General features: G+C 42.2%; 1 protein-coding gene across 4 annotated transcripts in view; it reads left to right on the top strand.

The window, feature by feature from the left end:
* The window catches only part of prkcz (protein kinase C, zeta), a 163739-nt gene that overhangs the window by 118109 nt on the left and 24319 nt on the right, over positions 1 to 21311 (top strand). For all 4 annotated transcript variants that reach the window (XM_084015391.1, XM_084015394.1, XM_084015392.1 and 1 more), the window contains 4 exons: positions 14222 to 14308; positions 16229 to 16364; positions 16592 to 16679; positions 18255 to 18374. In XM_084015391.1, coding sequence (XP_083871517.1) covers positions 14222 to 14308; positions 16229 to 16364; positions 16592 to 16679; positions 18255 to 18374 — 431 coding nt within the window. The remainder of the gene's footprint in view (positions 1 to 14221; positions 14309 to 16228; positions 16365 to 16591; positions 16680 to 18254; positions 18375 to 21311) is intronic.

Below are 21311 nucleotides of genomic sequence, written 5' to 3'. Positions count from 1 at the left end.
AGTGTCATATTACAACAGAAGTTATCTCAGGACACTTAACACATTGAGCAGGACTAGAATATGCTCATGATTTTCAGAGTCAATGCAATTTCAGAGTTCCAACATCACACAGGAGCAAGCGTTACAGCGACAGTGGCGATAAACTGCCTTAATAGGCTTTTAGGCAGAAATCTGGAGCAGACCAGGATCTTGTGTTCCATAGGTCTGCATTTGGTGTTGGTAGTAGTATCAACAGTAGTAGTAATATTAACAGAAGCAATAGTATCAACAGTAGTAGTATTAACAGTAGTCGTAGTATAAACAGTAGTAGTAGTAGTATCAACAGTAGTAGTAGTGGTAGTATCAACAGTAGTAGTTGTAGTAGTATCAACAGTCGTAGTAGTATCAACAGTCGTAGTAGTACCAACAGTAGTAGTAGTATCAACAGTAGTAGTAGTATCAACAGTAGTAGTAGTAGTAGTAGTAGTAGTAGTAGTAGTAGTATCAACAGTAGTAGTAGTTTATAGTAGATTTAAGAGATTCATTAGAACAGCCTGATAATAAGGAATAACAATAGTCCAGCCTTGAGGTAACAAATGCATGGACTAGTTTTTCTGCATCTTTTTGAGACAGCATTGGTCTAATTTTAGTAATGTTACGCAGGTGAAAGTAGGCTGTCCTTGTTGTTTGTTTAATATGCGAGTCAAAGGATAGGTCCTGATCAAAGATAACTCCAAGGTTTCTTACGGTAGTATTTGAGGCGATGGTGATACCATCAATAGTAGCTATATCTTTAGACAGCGAGCTTCGGAGGAGTTTAGGCCCAAGTACCATAACTTCCGTTTTATCTGAGTTTATCATCAAGAAATTACAGGTCATCCAGGATTTTATATCATCAACACATGCTTGGAGTTTAACTAGCTGATTGGTTTCTTTTTGATTGATACACTTGAGTATCATCTGCATAGCAATGGAATTGTATAGTGTCTTCTTATCACAGGGCTGTGTTGGACCCAAAAGCAGTCCAGAAAAACTCCACACAGCAAAAGTCTCTGAGGCAAAACCACCGGAGCAACAATCCAGAAAATCACGGTGAACAGGTGGCATAGAAAAATGCCAGGCAGCCGAGTGAACCGGCAGACAGAAACCAGGAAACACACAGGCAGGAAACTTGGTCAGGAACAGAAGGCTAGATAGAGATAGAGACAAGGAGTGTGAAGCAGGGTCGAAACCGGGAGATCAATCCAAGGGTAAGTGCTCGAAGGTCTTGCATCAAAGCAAAGAACAATGTGCTGATGAGGTGGGAGTGGCTGGCTGAGCAGAGTAGAGTGAGTGGAAAATTATTGGTGTAGGGAGGAGAGTAGACTGTGACACTTCTAATGATATTGCCTAACGGAAGCATATTAGAATTTTAGAATTAGTTTATTTAAAAGGGGACAGTGCAATTTCATAAAACACATGGTTACACATGGTTAAAAAAGCCAGAATTAGCCAGAAGGCTAGTTTTCATCTGTAGTCCCCTGGCCATGATGTAAAAAAGGCAATAAAATTACATTTAAAAAAGAATAAAATAAAATAAAATACATGTACAATATATTACAAAATACATATGCACTTACTATACAATTAAGAAAAAATACAACAACATTTTATCATAACATCAAAACATCACAACAGGCTTATCTTTTAGTGTTGGCAGCTATAGGTGTTGATAATAATTTTTTTGTGAAGGCCTTGTATGTTGTGAGCAGTTTAACCTCCTCAGGTACTGAGTTCCACACACTTGCACTCCTTACTGACCAGGCCGACTTACTGAAAGTGCTCCTACACAAAGGAATATAACAGTCACCTCTGACAGAGCCTTGAGTGCTGTTTCTTTGGCTGATGAACTCTGCCAGAGGATCTGGAGCCAATTTATGCTGTACTTTATAGGTCAGTTTTAAGTCTGCAAATGTGTGAAGACTGTCCCAATTTAAAATACTCTATTTTTTTTAAATTGCACAGTGATGATAGTGCCTAGGTTTTTTATCCATAACTTTAATTGCTTGTTTGTACAAGATTTCCAATGGTTTTTTTTTAACTCTGACCAGCCTGGGACCAGCTGGTTAGGCAATAGTTGAAGTGACTGAAAATCATCGAATGCATGTACATTTTTGCGGCTTCAGTTGACATTTCATTTTGAATTGCACGAAAATTTGCGAGATTTAACTTGATTTTTTTACACAATTTGTCAATATGGGCTTTAAAGGAAAGCTCTGAATCTATTATTATCCCAAGATATTTATATTGGCTGACAATTTGTATTTTTTCTCCATTAACATGTATGTCGGGGTCAAGGGATACTCTATTTGTTTTAGGCAAGTCAAGGCAAGGCAACTTTATTTGTATAGCACATTTCATACACAAGGCAGACTCAAAGTGCTTCACATCATACAACAAAGTGAAAAATAGAAGAATTAAAAGAAAATAAAGGCAAATTTAAAAATGCATTACAGAAAGAAAGGAAAATAAAAACATATTTGCAATAATTAAAAACAGTGCAGACATTAAAAGATTTAGCAGAAAGCTATGGTGAACATAAACGTTTTCAGTCTAGTTTTAAAAGTGGTCAGAGTTGGGGAAAGTCTTACATCTTCAGGAAGTTTATTCCAACCTTTTGTTGCATAGTGACTAAATGATGCTCTCCCGTGATTGTTGTTTACTCTGGGAATCACTAACAGATTGGTCTCAGAAGATCTTAGTGGTCTAGAAGGCTTATGTAGTGGGAGCATATCAGTGATATACTTCGGTCCTAGACCATGTAGTGATTTATATGTGAGCAGGAGGATTTTGAAATCAATCCTGTGACATACAGGGAGCCAATGTAAGGATTTAAGAATTGGTGTAATGTGCTCACATTTTTTGGTCTTTGTAAGAACTCTAGCAGCAGCGTTCTGAACAAGCTGTAGCTGCCTGACAGTTTTTTTCGGAAGACCTGCAAGGAGACCATTACAGTAGTCTAGCCTACTAGTAATAAAGGCATGTACAAGTTTTTCTAAGCCTTGAGCTGACATGAGCCCTCTAAGTCTTGCTACATTTTTTAGGTGATAGTAGGCTGATTTTGTTACTGATTTAACGTGACTGTCGAAATGTAAATCTATGTAACAATCTATGTAAAATCTATGGGGCGATAGTCGTTTGGTGATAGTGCTACATAGATTTGGGTTTCATCGGCATAGCAATGGTGGTCAATGTTATTATTTTGCATGATTTGTCCTAGTGGGAGCATGTAGATGTTGAATAAAGTCGGCCCCAAGATTGAACCTTGGGGGACTCCACACGTTACATTGGTAGGTTCTGATACAAAGTCGCCAATGGAAACAAAATAGTTCCTATCTTGTAGATATGACTTGAACCAGTTTAAGACTGTGCCTGAGAGCCCCACCCAGTTTTCCAACCTGTCCAAGAGTATTGAGTGGTCGACAGTGTCAAATGCAGGGTCTAATAGCATTAATATTGAAGTTTTGCCAGAGTCTGTGTTAAGACGGATGTCATTTTCAACTTTAATAAGGGCCGTCTCGGTGCTATGAAAAGGTCGAAATCCTGACTGGAAGTTGTTGTGGCAGCCAGTTGAAGCCAGGAAGTGATTTAGTTGTTGGAGGGCAACTTTCTCAATTATTTTACTTATGAAGGGTAGATTTGAAATTGGTCTGTAGTTGTTGATAATAGAGGCATCTAGGCTCCGCTTTTTTAGAAGAGGTTTAATGACTGCAGTTTTTAAGGCCTTTGGGAAATTGCCTGATTGAATGGAGTTATTAACTATTTGCAATTAGGGCTGGGTAAAAAAATCGATTCAATCGATTTTGGATCGATTTCATTTAAATTTTGCAATATCGATTCATAGGGCATGAGATCGATTTTTCCCCATGAAGTTTACCCCTCGTGCGTGATGCAGCAGTGGCGCGTTTACGTCCGGTTGACGTTCATTCATGCGCACAAGCGTGCAAGATGGCTCCTATAGGTGACGTTAGCGCCCTGGTTTGTGCCAATTTTGCAGAACAATGGCCGCGTCAACATCGACAACAGCCACCGAGGAGCCCGCACTCGCGCTCCGTCCGGAAAACCGTAAACTCTAAGACGTGCCGCCCGGAATACTGCCCGGAAATAGGCAAACAAACACTGCCGAACAGTCGCCACTGACGGCCCAAATAATGTCCGAAAGCAGCCTGGAGCTCTCACCGACACCGGGCAGCACACGGCTCCGCGAGCCCACAATTACGCTCCGCGAGCCCGCACTCGCGCTCTGTCCTGAAAACCGTAAACTCTTAAGACGCACCGCCCGGAATACTGCCCGTAAATAGGCAAACAAACCCCGCCGACTGGCTTATTTAGCTTTATTTTGATGAAACCGAATGCATACACAGTTTATGTCTGACCTTAAATAAATAAAGGTTCTGAAAACATGTTGCCTGCCTATTGACGTTGACTGATACACTGCCCTCTGGTGGACAAAACATATACAACTTAAGTACCATACCATACCATATAGGTCTTACTGAAGGCTTTTAATGGTCAAAAGATTATTAATAAATATTCGAATATATTCGAATATTAATATTAATAAACAAACGAACTTCGAATATGATTTTTGGGGAAAAGTCAAGGCCCTAGTGCTCGATCCACACTACGTTATGGTGCAACGTAAACATCTGACTGAAACAGTTATCCCCATGATGTATACATGTGTGAAAGACGACATCCTAACGAAAATGCAATCAGCAGAGAGTGTCGGCAGAACTTGTGTTGTTTATGGTGAAGAGCAAAAAATAAAGTACATCTGTATTTTGTAACACAGTTGAGCCATTTTCATTATGTAAGAGCCAATCGAATCGAATCGAATCGAATCGAATCGAATCGTGATTAATCGATTCAGGACCTTATGAATCGAAATCGAATCGATTTAGGAAATTGGCCACGATACCCAGCCCTATTTGCAATACGTCTATTGATAGGCAGTCAAAAACATTCTTAAAAAAGTTGGTAGGTAAAGCATCAAGTCAGCAGGTGGATGATTTTAGATTTGTCACCGTTTCCACTAGAGTTTTAGAGTCTATGGCATTAAAGCTTGCCATGATTGCTGTGTTACTTTTGCCTGAACAGGGTGGTGATCCAACTTTTTTGTTTGAGATATTGATGGCGCGTCTGATGCCTTCAATTTTATTAGTATAAAAGAATGCAAACTCATTGCATTTCTGCGTGGAATGGAGTTTAGCTGGTATTTGTGTTGGGGGGTTGGTCAGTCTGTCAACAGTTGCAAATAGGGTTTTCGCCTTATTAGTGTTGTTGTTTATGATATTGGAGAAGTATGTTTCTCTCGCACTTTTTAAGACTAAATTGTAGGCCCGGAGGCTCTCTTTATAGAGGTCATGGTGAATATGAAGTTTAGTACTCCGCCAGATTCATTCAGCCTTCCTGCACTCTCTTCTCTGGGCTGTTACAACAGCAGCTTTTCTCCAGGATGCCTTTTGCTTACCAGAAATTGTTTTAACCGTAGCAGGTGCAATGATCTCTATGACATTCAGAATTTTGGAATTAAAGATGTTTACAAGATCATCAGCATGACATGGGTTTAGAGGTGGTAACGAGGAGATGGCATTTTTAAAGAGTACATTGGCATGTTCATTGATGTACCGCTTTTTGACCTTATTTGATTCTGTTTGTGTGTCAGGAATGAAAGAAATATTAAAGAAAACACAGAAGTGATCAGATGAAGGGCAATGAAGGATCAGTCACAAAAACATCAGAAACATGGAGACCTTTTGTGATAATCAGGTCCAGGGTGTGTCCCTTACAATGAGTAGCCTCTTTCACATGTTGAGAAAGGTCAAATGTGTCTAGAATATTAAAAAGTTCTTTTGCACCCTTGTCATTCAAATCATCAATATGAAAATTAAAGTCACCGGTTATAACTAGGCAGTCGAAATCAGTGGAGATGCTAGACAATAATTCAGTAAAATCATCGAAAAAATGTGATGAATATTTAGGTGGCCTGTAAATAATTAACAGGAGAACTCTGGGAGAGCATTTCAGCACAGCACAAAGATATTCGAATGATGGAAAAACACCAAGTGACATCTGTTTCCCCTGAAATGTATTTTTAAATATAGCAGCAACCCCTCCACCTCTTTTCCCAGATCTACAAACATCAATAAAATTATAGTTGGGGGGTGCTGTCTCGATCAGAATGCTTGCACTGTTATTTTGTTCTAGCCATGTTTCAGTTAAAAACATAAAACCAAGTTTAGAAGTGGTAATAAAATCATTGACTAAAAATGATTTGTTATTAAGAGACCTAACATTTAGCAGACCCATCCTGATGGTGTTATTGACAGGCTTTGAGGTTGACTTTGATTTTGAGAGAACAGGAATGAGATTGTTTAGGTTAGCTGTGTGTTCAAGTTTCCACAACAGGAATGCAGAAGGTGCCATGTTTTGATGTAGGCGACCTTGGGTCCAGCTGATAATGCGGTCTACTGCTGAACCCTTTTCTGTCTCAGTAATATTCAGGGCTGCTGTCAGGGTGGGGAGGGGGTGGCCATAAGGGAAGAGGTGGCCATAAGGGAAGAGTCTTGGAAGAGGGGGTCCTGGATTTTAGTGACTTAGTTGCAGTCTTGGAAGAGGGGGTCTTGGGTTTTAGTGACTTAGTTGCAGCCTTGGAAGAGGGGGTCTTGGGTTTTGGTGACTTAGTTGCAGCCTTGGGAGAGGGGGTCTGAGTAGGGCGGGGGGTAGGTGGGGGTAGCTCCTGGAATTCCAAGGGGGAGGAGGGGAGAGAAAGGTTTATTGGAGGGAGGGAGAATGACGAAGACCTGGATTGGGATTTGGGGGGGGTGGGGGAGGGATCCACATTCAGTCCTCCTTCGACGTTGTTGATAATCTGAGAAGGGCGGGGGGTAGGTGGGGGTAGCTCTTGGAACTCCAAGGGGGAGGAGGGGAGAGAAAGGTTTATTGGAGGGAGGGAGAATGACGAAGACCTGGATGGAGATTTGGGGGGGGGGGGGGGGGATCCACATTCAGTCCCTCTTCGACGTTTCTGATAATCTGTGTTTCGTCTTCCCTCTTTGTTGGTTCCTCTCGTCTCTTGTCCTTGGCGACAGATGGATGACGCAGGCAGTAAGACATGTTGGTGATGAATAGCTTTGCCCCTAGCTTATTTAGGCAAAGTCCGTTTGTCTTAAAAAGATGCCTGCGGTCCCAGAAAAAGTGGAAATTGTCAATAAAATGCATTGGGTGAGCAAGAGATGCAGTTGAGAGCCATTTGTTGAGCCAAACAGTCTACTGAATGTCTCCGCTCCTCTCCCGGTCGGGGGCAGAGGGCCACTGATGAAAACCTCAGCATTCACAGAGCTGACTGTTTCAAAGAGTTTATTGAAGTCCTCTCTCAACTCTCTTGATTGTTGTTTTTCAATGTCATTAAATCCAATGTGCAGAATGATATTTTTCACAATTGGGTGTGCAGCCACAATTTCCAGGATTCTTTTTTCCAAATCAGACACCGTATCCTTCGGAAAGCAGAGTACTTTGATGTTATTACTGCTTTTCATATCTTTTACAGAAAAGTCACCCACAATCAGATTTTCAGGCCCTGTCGTTAGCTTTCTCTGTGGCTTTAAGTTAGCAGGTCTTACCCTGCTGCGTGGTGGTGGGGGGTTATCCAGGCAATCAGAGGGGGATCCATGGTCCTGCAGCAGTGGAGCAAACCTGTTCTTTAGTTGAACAGTTGTTTGCTGGGGAGGTTTCTTGGTAGCTCTCCTCTCCCCAGCTGTCCGCTGCTGTGTCCTACGAGGCAGTGGGGTTGAGGAGGCGCTGTGCCTGGATGGAGATGGTAACGCAGGCCAGCCGGTCAGATCACAGATATCGGGGCGCTGGGTCCTGCCAGATATCCGTTCTCCCATGTCACAAGGAGATGGTCTTCTCTTTGGCTTCGCACCAAGTGTGTTCCAGGGAGGATTATCGCTGGTAGATTTATTACCGTGTACAGGATCCTCCCGTTTCTTCATAGCTTCATTATTGCTACTTAGCTGGGTTCTAGCATGCTCCTGTCCACTGTTTTGAGTCAGTGCTAGATTGGTGTTGTTCCCACAAAGTCCATTCACTTCTACATTTACTTCAAACCGATTAATTTTTGTTTCCAGCAGTAAAATCTTCTGTAGGAGTTTATGGTAATCTTCCGTAGAGAAGGGAGGCATCTTCTGCTAATTACCTTTAGCAGGCTCAGGCTTATCTTGTTTGGTAGGCCTCCTCGCGTAGCGTTGAGGAAGTCGTAAAAATATTGAAAAATGCCCGTTTTATCTCAAAGAAAATATAATCCCACTGGTTTTGTAAATATCCAGGAGCTGCTGCTCTTTGTTTCTTATTGAGGAGAAGCAGATAGCAAAAAATAGCAGAAAATCGCAGGCAGGGGTGAGAGCAAAGAGGAAAAGCGTCTGCACTTTAGCAAAGCCGGAAGCAGAACTTAGTGAAATACATGCCTACAGTTTTAGAAACGTTTAGCTGTAGACAGAACTCCTGCAACCAAGTTGTAACACAGGACATTGTTTTAATGAGTTTAGCGGCAACAGTGTCTTTGGTGTGACCATGAACAAAGAAAACCGTGTCGTCTGCATACATTAAGCATTCAGCCTCAGGACAAATAGTGGGCAAATCATTAATATAAAGACTAAATAGAAGGGGGCCTAATATTGACCCCTGAGGGACTCCGGAGGTTAGCCTAAGAGAGTCAGATCTGCAGTTGTTAACTGATACAGATTGTGTTCGATCATGCAGATATGATTCAATCCAGCTCACAGCATTTTGAGAGAAGTTAAATTTTGAGAGCTTGGTAAGAAGAACAGAATGATTTACCGTGTCAAATGCTTTCCTGAGGTCCAAAAACACTGCCCCTACAACTCCACCCTTATCAAGAAAGAATTTTATTTTCTCAATAAAGAGGCATGTAGCCATTTCAGTGGAATGCTTGGATCTGAAACCAAACTGCATGGCGTGGAGAGAGGGGGAGCTGCTGTTTAAGTGATGGACAATCTGCTGTGCCACCCATTTTTCTGCGATTTTGGAAATGGCCGGAAGAATGCTTATTGGGCGGTAGTTATGCAGAGAAGTTGAGTCACCGGATTTAAAGACAGGGGCAACAATAGCAGATTTCCAGGCCTTTGGAAAGTGCCCCGATAAAATTTAAGATTAATGATTGAGGCAATAGGAGTGGCGAGAGCTGAACCTAGATCTTTGAGCATGTTCGGGTCCATTCCAAAAACATCCTTTGCTTTAGATGGTTTGAGTGATCGAATTAAATCGATAACTTTAGTCTCAGTAATATTTGTAATGGTAAAGGACTGCGTTGCAGACAATGCAGGGTATTCCCTCCTTTGTTTTAATGTAAACTTATCCGAAATTTTCTGACACAGACTCAATGAAGTAGTTGTTGAAAGCATCAGCCATCACTTGAGGTTCTGTCAAGATACTTCCATTTAATTGAATTTGCATTAGTTTGTTTTTTGTTTTTTTGGGAATCACCCAATAGTTTTTTAATATAATTCCAGATTATTTTAGAATTCCCCCTTGCACTATTCAGGGCAGTAATGAAAAAGTCAGCTTTGGATTTTCTTATTTCTTTCACTACCCTATTTCTCAACGAAATAAATTGGTGTCTGGTGTGTCCTAATTTGATTGACAACTTCAAAGAGTGATCTCGTTCTTTCATGAGTTTCAGAATAAATTTGTTTAACCATGGAAGGTTAAACAAATTTATAGCTTTTAGTTTTAATTTTTTGTATTTTGATGGCCATATTAGAACAATCCATATCTAGATTTTTGCCAGTGAGCAATTCATCCCAGTTTACATCTTTGATTGAATCTTGGAAGTTTTGTTGTTCCTGTTTTGGTATCCTATAGATACCAAAACAGTGGCGGCCAAAGGTTTGAAGCGCTTTTTATTTAATTTTCTTGTGACCATTATAAGATTGTGATCAAACATTCCTGTGAGCATATTGTATGACTTCAAGATCCTTTCTGGCCTATTAGTAAAAGTTAAATCAATCTGGGTGCTGGTGGAGTTTGTAATTCTTGTAGGGCCATTAATTACCTGAGTCATATCCCTATCATCCATAACCTTTTTCAATTTTTTCCTAACTTTGTTAACTTCCCAATTAACATTTAAGTCACCCATTATTATCACCTCTTTTGCAAGATTGAGTTGTTTCAATAAAAGTTCCAGCTTTTCAAAAAAATCCACATTTGAAGAAGGAGGCCTATAAATAACTACAAGAATAAAAGACATTTGCTGTGACAAGGAAACAGTTAGTCCAAAAAATTCTAATCCATTCTCATCTGTGACATGTATCTCATTACAGTTAAAAGTGTCCTTGGCATAAATCATAACACCTCCTCCCTTGGAACCCTGTCTGTCTTTTCTGAAAATGTTATAACCAGGTACAGATAGTATTGCTGAAGGCGAAGATTCACGAAGCCATGTCTCAGATAGGCAAAGGAGGTCAATATTAGAGTCAGTAAGAAGGTGATGGACCTGATCACTTTTTGTTAGAATACTTCGTATATTTAAGTGTGCACAAAGAATGCCTTTTGGTTTATGTGTTGAATCCCATATTAGTTTAGAGTTATTAACGGTTTGAAACACCCTGAATTTCCGGTGTTTTAATATTGCGGGGTTTGGCAGCCTCCTGTTTCTTTTATTGGCACTGTTTGCATGTGGCTTTACACTGCTAGCTTCCACATCAGCCAAAAGACCTCCACCTACCGTTGGCCCAGTTAACAGAGGTGGAGACCCAGCTGGCAGAGGTGGAGGCCCAGCTAACGGTGGTGTGGGCCCAGCTAGCAAAGGTGGAGGCCCAACTGGCAGTGGTGAGGGCCCAGCTAGCAGTGGTGAAGGCCCAGCTATCAGAGGTGGAGGCCCAGCTATCAGAGGTGGAGGCCCAGCTATCAGAGGTTGAGGCCCAGCTAGCAGTGGTGAAGGCCCAGCTAGCAGAAGTGGAGGCCCAGCTAGCAGAGGTGGAGGCCCAGCTAGCAGTAGTGTTGGCCCAGGTAGCAGTAGTGTTGGCCCAGGTAGCAGTGGTGAAGGCCCAGCTAGCAGAGGTGGAGGCCCAGCTATCAGAGGTGGAGGCCCAGCTAGCAGTGGTGAAGGCCCAGCTAGCAGTGGTGGAGGCCCAGCTAGCAGTAGTGTTGGCCCAGGTAGCAGTAGTGTTGGCCCAGGTAGCAGTGGTGGAGGTCCAGCTAGCAGTGGTGTTGGCCCAGGTAGCAGTGGTGAAGATCCAGCTAGCAGAGGTGGAGACCCAGCTGGCAGAGGTGGAGACCCAGCTGGCAGAGGTGGAGGCACAGCTAGCAGAGGTGGAAGCCTAGCTAGCAGTGGTGAGGGCCCAGCTAGCAGTGGTGGAGGTCCAGCCAGCAGTGGTGTTGGCCCAGGTAGCAGTGGTGAAGGTCCAGCTAGCAGAGGTGGAGGTCCAGCTAGCGGTGGTGTTGGCCCAGGTAGCAGTGGTGAAGATCCAGCTAGCAGAGGTGGAGACCCGGCTGGCAGAGGTGGAGGCCCAGCTAGCAGAGGTGGAGGCCCAGCTAGCAGAGGTGGAAGCCTAGCTAGCAGTGGTGAGGGCCCAGCTAGCAGTGATGAAGGCCCAGCTAGCATAGGTGGAGGCCTAGCTGGCAGTGGTGAAGGCCCAGCTAGCAGTGGTGGAGGTCCAGCTAGCAGTGGTGTTGGCCCAGCTAGCAGAGATAAGTGCCCAGCTAGCAGTGATATTGGTTGAGCTAGCAGTGTTGTTAGCCCGGCTGCCCGAGGTGAAGGCCCCGTTAGCAGTGATGTTGGCCCAGCTAGCGAAGGTGAAGGCCCAGCTGGCACTGGCCCAGGGTTTAGTTCAACATCACCAGCCAAAAGAATTATCAGCAAGAGATTAAAAACACCCGAGAGTGGTTTGCCTGTAACAGCCTTTTCCTGCTCACCTGGGGGTGGCCTAGCATTGCCATAGTCCAGTACCCGTGTGAATAACATGTGCTGACTCCATCTGGCTGGATACAAGGTTAGAGTGTCCCTTTTTCTTGGACAAGTTGAACTTAACAGAAGATAGAGAGTTATCCAAGCAACAGAGGAATACATTGATAGCACAATCCAAGGTCCAATTTGCTTTTTGGATGACTTTTTAGGCAAACACTCAGGACTTCCCCAACTGTGTGTCTGCACCCTGGCAGCCATCTTGGATATCTTCCACCCAAGATACAATGGGCTCATCATAAGTTGAAAAGAATTGGTCCGCGCACAGAACCTTGAGGAACACCGTATCTAACTTCTGTGCACATAAAGGATAAGTACAGAAACCAGCCATTATCAGAAGCAGTTAGAAGGTCATTTATAATTTTCACCAGTGCTCTGTGCTTCGATGTACTCTAAATCCTGACTGGAAGTCCTCAAGTAGACTGTTGTTATTTAGAAATGCACATAACCTGCTAATAAAGACACATTGATCATATCTAGTAACGACGTGCTAACTAAGGGTAAGGCTTCTTTTAGTAGCCTAGTTGGTATCGGATCTAGGAGACAGGTTGAAGGTTTAGAAGAAGAGATCATTGACGTTAGTTGGTTAAGGTAGATTGGAGGAAAGCAGTCTAAATATATATCAGGTCTTAATGCTGTTTCTATTTCTAAGATTCCTGAGTTTGAGGGTAACGTGGTTCCAATTGAAGGCAAGATGTGAGTAATTTTGTCTTTGATAGCTAAAATGTTATCATTAAAAAAGTTCATAAAGTCATTACTAGCCTACTAAGATCTCTAGGAATACATGGCTCAGTAGAGCTTAGACTCTGTCAGACTGGCTACAGTACTGAAAACAAATCTAGGGTTGTTTTTATTTTCCTCTATTAAAGATGAGTAGTAGGCTACTCTGGCATTACGGAGAGCCTTCTTATACGTTTTAAGACTGTCTTGCCAGATTAGGCGGGATTCTTTCAGTTTGGTGGAGCGCCAGATGATTTCCAGATTACGCATTTTTTGTTTTAATTTACGAGTTTGGGAGTTATACCAGGGAGCTAACTTTCTTGGTTTTATAGTTTTCTGTTTTAGAGGAGCAACAGAGTCGAGAGTCGTTCTCAGTAGGCTTCCAGATTCATCTATAAGAGAATCGATCTGGGAGGGATTAAGATTAACATAGAAGTCCTCCGTTTCATTAAGACATGGAAGTGAACTCAAGATTCCTTAAGAGATCACTTCCTTAAACTTAGCTCCAGCTCTATCCGGTAGACACCGAGAGTAGTAGCTTTTTCCTAGAGGAGCGAAGTCCAGCAGCAATAAGTCAAAGGTTATCAAGTAATGGTCAGATAAAGAAGAATTTTGAGGAAAGGTTATTAAGTTTTCGATTTCAATGCCACAAAATAAGATGAGGTCGAGAGTGTGGCTATGACAGTGAATTGGTTTATGTACACTCTGACTGAAGCCAATAGAATCTATTAATGAAGTAAATGCTACACTAAGGCTGTCATTTACAACGTCCACATGGACATTAAAATCCCCCACAATAATAACTTTATCTGATTTAAGGACTAAACTTGATAGAAACTCAGAGAATTCAGATAAGACTTCAGAATATAGACCAGGAGCGCGATACACTGTAAGAAACAGAATTGGCTGTGTTGTTTCTTACAGTGTTGAATGGGTGTGAATGATTAAGAATTAGGAATTAGGATTAAGAAAAAGGATAAGAATCAAGAAAAAGGATTAATAATAATTTAATTTGAATTATTCTGAACTCATGATTGCCTTTCTACATTGATTCACCCTCAGTTGCATTTACATGGAAAAGCTCTATTCGATGACAGAATAGGTTTTTGTCAAACATTTTCCCTGATGAAGGTCAGGTGAACAAACGTTTGCTTCATTGTTTAATACTTGAATGGGAATAGTGCCAATCCTTCTTCTATCCGTAGTCGATGTTTTTGGCCATCTTGCTCCACAGTTGTGAGAGATGTTTCAACAACATTCATACTAAACCAGAGACTAAACGTGACCAGAACCAATCCAATACCAGTGAAAAATGTTTCCAAATTGCTTTTTGTTAGGTCTGGCTCACGGTTCAGTCTCTATGTAGAAATGAATATTGATGTTGAATAAATCACAGTGATGATGTACTTTCTTCTATCTGATACTATGATGACATTTTACCACCTCGTTATATTCTTGTGTTGAACTGATGATCTCCTCATAACGCTCTGCTTTCAGGTTGTTTCTGGTGATTGAATACGTGAATGGCGGGGACTTGATGTTTCATATGCAACGACAGAGGAAGCTCCCTGAAGAACATGCCAGGTAAACATCGGGTTCGTGTGTAGATGCTTCCATCCACTACCTTAGTGTGCTACACATTCAACGTTAAACGTATCAACTCTACTTTATTATACGTAATAAAAGGTAATGATAACGGGGCACCACCCTGGGATCAGGGACCAATAACGCAACCGTTCATTTTGTCTCAAAACCGTGAAGGCAGAGCCAAACTCTGACTCTGAATCGGGTTTCATTACATGATTCACACATCAACAAACAGACAGCAGCCTTTTACAGAAACCAGCACAACGTATTTCACTGTAGCAACATCAACCAGCGATCAATAAGCTGCTATACTACTAGAGTAGTAGTAGTAATACTAGAGTACGCTACTCACACGGGCAAAGTGTGTGTGTGAGAAAGGTGGAAGGGGAGGAGCTACAGGGCAAGATGGCAGACGTGGTCTCGTTAGTAAGAGCTCTGAATGGTGGCCCAGGAAGGAAGAAGGCGTTCGGTGTGACGTTACTTGTCTGGAAGCTGGAAGCGAGTGGCGTGGCGGTGAAAGAGGAGGATCCTTTATGTCCTCGGTGAGACTCGGGGCGTGTCACCAAACTCTCCTGAGCTCCGTCCGACTTCATCCAATAGCTCAGGGTTCGGAGCACAAGGCAACATGAACCAGGACCAGTAACCGGGACGACCTGACAAAGACCCATAGGAATCACCCAAGGGAAGTAGGAAGCAAAACAAAGGTGAGCATGCTGGAGAAGAAAAACCTTCAGTGTGCTTCTTTGCTCTTCTTCCAACAAAGAAACATCCTCCAGGTCTGACAGAATGGACAATATAACTGCAGCTACGCTGATCTCTTCAGGAGCCGCCATGTTGTTCACCTGTTTCTTCTCACTAAGCCATGCCCCTCGCTGCCAGCAGCTCCTCGCTGGTTGCTGATTGGTCTCTGGTTTTCGGGACACAACCCATCACTTGAAGCCTGACAAGATGGAACTTTTTTGAGATTCTCATGTGATCTCTTGATCTGGGGGGATCCACCTACACAGTAAACGGTGTTGGCCTACTCCTCTTATGGATTCCACACACAGTGATGTTGTTGTGTAGACATGGGACAGTGCAAACACTTATTATCCTGCCGAAGGAATTGTGATCCACGATATCATCCCAATACTCGTCAAAACGTGCTTCAAACTGGCAGCAAAAATGATTAGAATCACTTAACATTTAATCAAGAAACAATTTGTGTTGTGTCACAGATAAGACACGCGTTTAATGAAAAACAATCAAATAAATCACCAGATAAGATGATCATAAATCATAAGTTGCATAAAAAATGGTATTTACAAATGTACATTTGTATCCTGTATGTTTTAAATCAGGCTCTATGTTTACTTCTCTACGGTGATAAACAGCTAGCTACGATACTTGTTCTGGTCAGAACACATGCCGTCAGGTTCATGATGCGTCTTCGCACCGTAGTACAGCGAGAATGTGTTTGTTTGGTTGAGGGTGCATGATGGGATGTTATAGCTGCTCTTCATGAACGTAGCCATGTTGCCAAAATACAACACTTATTTTTCCACCTCGAAGGAAGATAATGAGCACCCATAATTCATTGTGCCTCTGTACTCGCGGGGCATTCCATCTGCGGCTCTGATAAATGCTGGATCAAAGGCTGGGTAATTTAGATGCACCATTGGGCCCCAATCGGCCCCTGCAATCTGTATTCTGGAGACAGTGGCTGTATATGCAAAGCAGCATGTTAATCACTCATAATGCCACATTGCCGGTGCTGGGGGGAGGCGGGCCGGTGGGCGAAGGGTGCTGCTGCTGATAGGACGCAGCTTCTATCAGTCGGATGCCAACGGGGCACAATGGAGGCTGTCACGCAGAGGACTCTTTGAATCTTGAATATCCGTGAGAGGACAGCTCATTGTTCTTTCTTCTCCCTCATAGATTTTATGCTGCTGAAATCTGTATCGCTCTGAACTTCCTGCATGAAAAGGGCATCATCTACCGAGACCTGAAGCTGGACAATGTTCTCCTGGACCACGAGGGACACATCAAGCTCACAGACTATGGCATGTGTAAGGTAAGACCCACGTGGATCTGGTTTCTGTCTGCTGTGTGGACGGCTGTCTAGTGCTCATTAATAATGCAGTAGATCTGAATCAACTGGATTACTGACAGTGTCTTTGTTTTTCTGAGCACCCTTCATCAAATCTGTCATCACTGCAACCACTTCCTCCTCCTCCCCCTCCTCTCCCTCCTCCCCTCCCCCTCCCCCTCCTCCTCCTCCTGCTTCTCCACATCCCCCAGGAGGGCATCAGACCAGGGGACACCACCAGTACCTTCTGTGGAACACCCAACTACATTGCACCGGAGATCCTCAGAGGAGAAGACTACGGTGAGTACAGGACCCGCCCTGGGTCGGATCAGTTCAGGTCCAAATCCTGATCCCAACTAATAAGAGTTTTGCTTCTAAGCTACTGATGGTGCTCTTAGAGAGGGATTACAATGAAGTCGGTCTCAGACGATGATGTCCCCACAATCAGGCGACATCCAAATGAAGCCAATGCCCCTTAAACTTGTATTCTCTATGCATTGATAGTAGTAGTACTAACAGTATAATTATTATTATTATTGTTATTATTATTATTATTATTATTATTATTATTAGTAGTAGTAGTAGTATTAACAGTATTATTATTATTATTATTATAAGTAGGAGTAGTAGTAGTAGTATTAACAGTATCAGTAGTAGTATTATAAGTAGTAACAGTAGTAGTTGTGGTAGTAACTGTAGTAGTAATAGTAACAATAGTAGGAGGAGTAACAACAGTAGTAGTACTAACAATAGTAGTAGTAGTAACATTAGTAGTAACAGTAGTAGTAACATTAGTAGTAGTAATAACAGCAGTAGAAGTAGTAAGAATAGTAGAAGTAACAATCGTAGCATTAGTACTAGTAGTAACAGTAGAAGTCGTAGTAGTAGTAGAAGTAACAGTAGTAGTAACATTAGTAGTAGTAATAACAGTAGTAGAAGTAGTAATACTAGTAGAAGTAACATTCGTAGCATTAGTACTAGTAGTAACAGTAGAAGTCGTAGTAGTAGTAACAACAGTAGTAACAGTAGTAGTAGTAGAAGGAACAGTAGTTGTAGTAGCAACAGTAGTAGTAGTAACAACAGTAGTAGTAGTAGTAGTATTAGTAGGAGTTGTTGTAACAGTAGTAGTAGTATTAACAGTAGTAGCAGTAGTAGTATTAACAGTGATAGTAGTAGTAGTAACAGTAGCAGCAACAGTAGTAGTAGTAATAGTAACAGTAATAATATTAGTAGAAGTAATTGTAGTAGTAACAAAAGTAGTAGTATTCATAGTAGTAACAGTAGTAGTGGTAACAGTAGAAGTACTACTAGTAGTAGTAGTAGTACCAACAGTAGTAGTAGTAACAGTAGTAGTATTATTAGTAGTAACAGTAATAGTATTTGTAGTAGTAACAGTAGTAGTGGCAACAGTAGTAATATTAGTAGTAACAGTAGTATTATTATTAGTAGTAACAGTAGTAGTATTTGTAGTAGTAACAGAGGTAGTAGTAGTAACAGTAGACGTATTAGTAGCAGTAGTTATAGTAGTAACAGTAGTAGTAGTAGTAGTAACAGTAGTTGTAGTAACAGTGGCAGTAAGAGTAGTAGTAGAAGTACTCGTAGTAGTAGTAGTAACAATAATAGTATTATCAAAAGCAACAGTAGTAGTAGTAGTAACATTAGTTGAAATAATAGTTGTAGTAGTAGTTATTGTAACAGTAGTAGTAGTAGTAGTAGTATTAACAGTAGTAGTAGTAGTTACAGTAGTAGTATGAGTAGCAGTCTTATTATTAGTAGTAGTTGTAACAACAGTAGTAGTAGTAGTAGTAGTAGTAACAGGAGTAGTAGTAACAAATATAGATATGAAGGATGTCCTGTCTCCTTGTGTCCCCCTAGGCTTCAGTGTAGACTGGTGGGCTCTGGGGGTGCTGATGTTTGAGATGATGGCTGGGAGATCCCCATTCGACATCATTACAGACAATCCTGACATGAACACAGAGGAGTACCTCTTTCAAGGTGAGTCCTGTACGACACACTGTTAGAGGAGTTTCCATGGCAACACTCTCTGGGGAGTTATATTGTTGATCCTGACCGCCCTCAGCCTGGTCAAGACTAAGCCTGGACAGGACTAAGACTGGTCAGGACTAAGACTGGTCAAGACTAAGCCTGGACAGGACTAAGACTGGACAGGACTAAGACTGGTCAGGACTAAGACTGGTCAGGACTAAACCTGGACAGGACTTCACCAAAGTAGGACCAAATACTGACATTGAGAGAGGAGGGCTTTGAAGTAGGAAACTCTTTGCAACGATCTTCAACGTTTTTCAGGCCAAGGACCCCTTATTGGCTTATAGTGATTATATTACAATTTGACAACATAACATTTAACCAATAGGAAGATTTATATTTGCTTATTGTAGGTTGAATTCATGTTAATGTGTATGTTTGGAAGGAAAAAAGGTATAGGATCAAATATCCCCCCCACCCCCCCACCATCAGTAACTCTGCGGACCCCCTGTTGAAGATCTCTGCTTTAGTGAACAGTAAACAAGACTTACTGTCAGTCCTTACTGTTGTTTTATCATTATGAAATGTTTTAGTTTTTAACGGTATATGGAGACGGATGAAGAAACGTAATGGCCAGAAATGTACTTGGAAAGCCTTGTGCTGCTCCCTTTATTTAAGCACAGGCTGCAATGTAGCATGTGTTAAAGCTCTGGGCCCGGTTTCCCGAAGCCTTCTTAAAGCCTTCTTAACGCTACGTCATTCGTAACCCCTACTTAGAGTTCCTACTTAACATTTTGCGTGTTTCCCGAAACGTTCTTTGCTACGAATCTCTTTCGTACATCATACGTTGGTAAGGTTGGTCTGGAGCACTCTTAGAGCCTTCTTAGCTCTACCATAGTGATGTTTCAGCTCCTGACGCTAGTCGCCGCCACTGTACAGTAACCCAGAAATCCACGCTGCGTATGGAACTGCACTTTGCCAGTGTTGTGTTTCACCAGTGGTTTTAAGTCATTCATGAAGAAAATAAAAATAAAATGCGCATGCATTTCATCACAAGGTTAAGCTTTACCTCAACCTCAGAAGTAGCCTAGGTATATTACAGGGTCATTTAATTAGCCCATTAGGCCTAGTCAATGTCAAGGCATGCACAATCCTGCAAGCAATTTGGGAAATTGGCACATCGTCAAACAATTAGGGTCTGAGTGGCTAGACTGTCATAAATGGACGCCGGTGACGGTTGTGAACGGTGGCAAAACTATGGCAGTGATACTAGCATCCTCGTGCTGAACCAAAGACGTCCCCGTCATCGGAGCCGTTTAGTTGAAATACATAATTTCATAAGATCAACTTCAATCCCATGGATATATTGACCGACGCGGCTATATTGCATAAGTTTCGACTACAATGGCAACAAATATGCATGCAAGGATGTAAATGGCTCAATCTCCTCCGCTGTTTCTATATTTTCTATATCTTTTTTTAAATCAGTATAGGCTATGGTAGTATGTTCGACCATGGTTAAATAAATGTTTAGGCCTAGAAGGATTTCTAGCAATGTGTTATTCGCAAACACTGCAATAGCCTACATTTTATAATATAGTGCTGTCATGCACCTGCGCATGAAATGGATAATCGAACTCTGAGCAATCGATTTCAGCCCTTTCTTTCTGGACAGCGCTGTGTACGAACAACATAAGGAGTGTTTCTTAAGAAGACTCCTAAGAGACCGTTCTAGAACCACGACTATAGAGGTAAACAACTTTGGTAAGTCATAATGTAGGAGTCTTCGTAGCGCGCTAAGAGTGGATGTTGTCGGGAAACCGGGCCCTGATCGGTTTCTCTGTTTGAAACTCTGTAACTTACTGTATGCTTTCATATCTTCTTAATATCAAAGGGATTTTCAACGTTACCCCCAACACAAAACTACTGTCATCAAAGCAGGTCATGAAAGAAAAATGCAAAATACTCTGGTTGATAAAACAAAACTAGACAAAAAAAACGGAGTTGCCAAAAAGTTCAAGGCAACGTGTCACCACCCAGCAATGCCCTGGTTGGTCAATCACACATCCCTGCTACTTAAATAAATGTGGAAATCTTTGTCAAAGGTTTCAAGGATAATAGGATCTTTCCATTACAACGTCTCTGTCGGTCCAACCTTATAATATTAAATATCACTGTACATCTGGTAAACTCAGTCCTTGCTCCGTACAAAAATGTGTCAATGCCATCCACACTCAAGCAAAGCAGCACTTTTGGCTCCTTGGAAAAGCCCATGGCTTCTGTACTTGGTCTAATTCTTCTGTCTGAAGTGTGTGTGTGTGTGTGTGTGTGTGTGTGTGTGTGTGTGTGTGTGTGTGTGTGTGTGTGTGTGCGTGTGTGTGTGCGTGTGTGTGTGCGTATGTGTGTGCGTATGTGTGTGAGTGTCAAATGATGAGGAAATATAATATAAAAATCCTGCAAATGCATGCATAAAACTCGACACAATGAAGGGTGTTCAGCCGCTCATATGTGTCCGCCCTTGCACATGACCCAAAGGCTGGAACAAACTGTATTCTCCAGGCTGCAGGTAAACATGAATGAGGGTCATTTGGTGACCAGTGTTTGGAATAACGCCGTTTAAAAGAACGGCGTTAGGTAACGCCGTTATTTTTTCAGTAACGTGGTAATCTAACTAATTACTGTTTCCGTCGTTACAACGCCGTTATAGTTACTGAACGTTAAATGCGGTGCGTTACTATGAATTGAATTTGTCAGTTTGTCGGTTAAAAAAAAAGGATCGTGTTCTGCTTGCGCGCCGCTCGTGGCTGGTCTCGGCAGCCTGTTGTCCGTGGAGAAACGTGCAAACTTGCCGCGAGCTGGAGCCGGAGTTGGGGCTGCTGCTGGTCTGAGCGGCGCGCGAGGGCCACGCGGGCCCCGGTGTCCCGCCGTTCTGGTGTTGGACGGGAA

The sequence above is a fragment of the Eutrigla gurnardus genome (genome assembly GCF_963514095.1).
Source record: "Eutrigla gurnardus genome assembly, chromosome: 8".
NCBI lineage: Eukaryota > Metazoa > Chordata > Actinopteri > Perciformes > Triglidae > Eutrigla > Eutrigla gurnardus.
The sequence above is the reverse complement of the archived record's forward strand: the minus strand, read 5'-3'. Positions and strand labels throughout refer to the sequence as shown.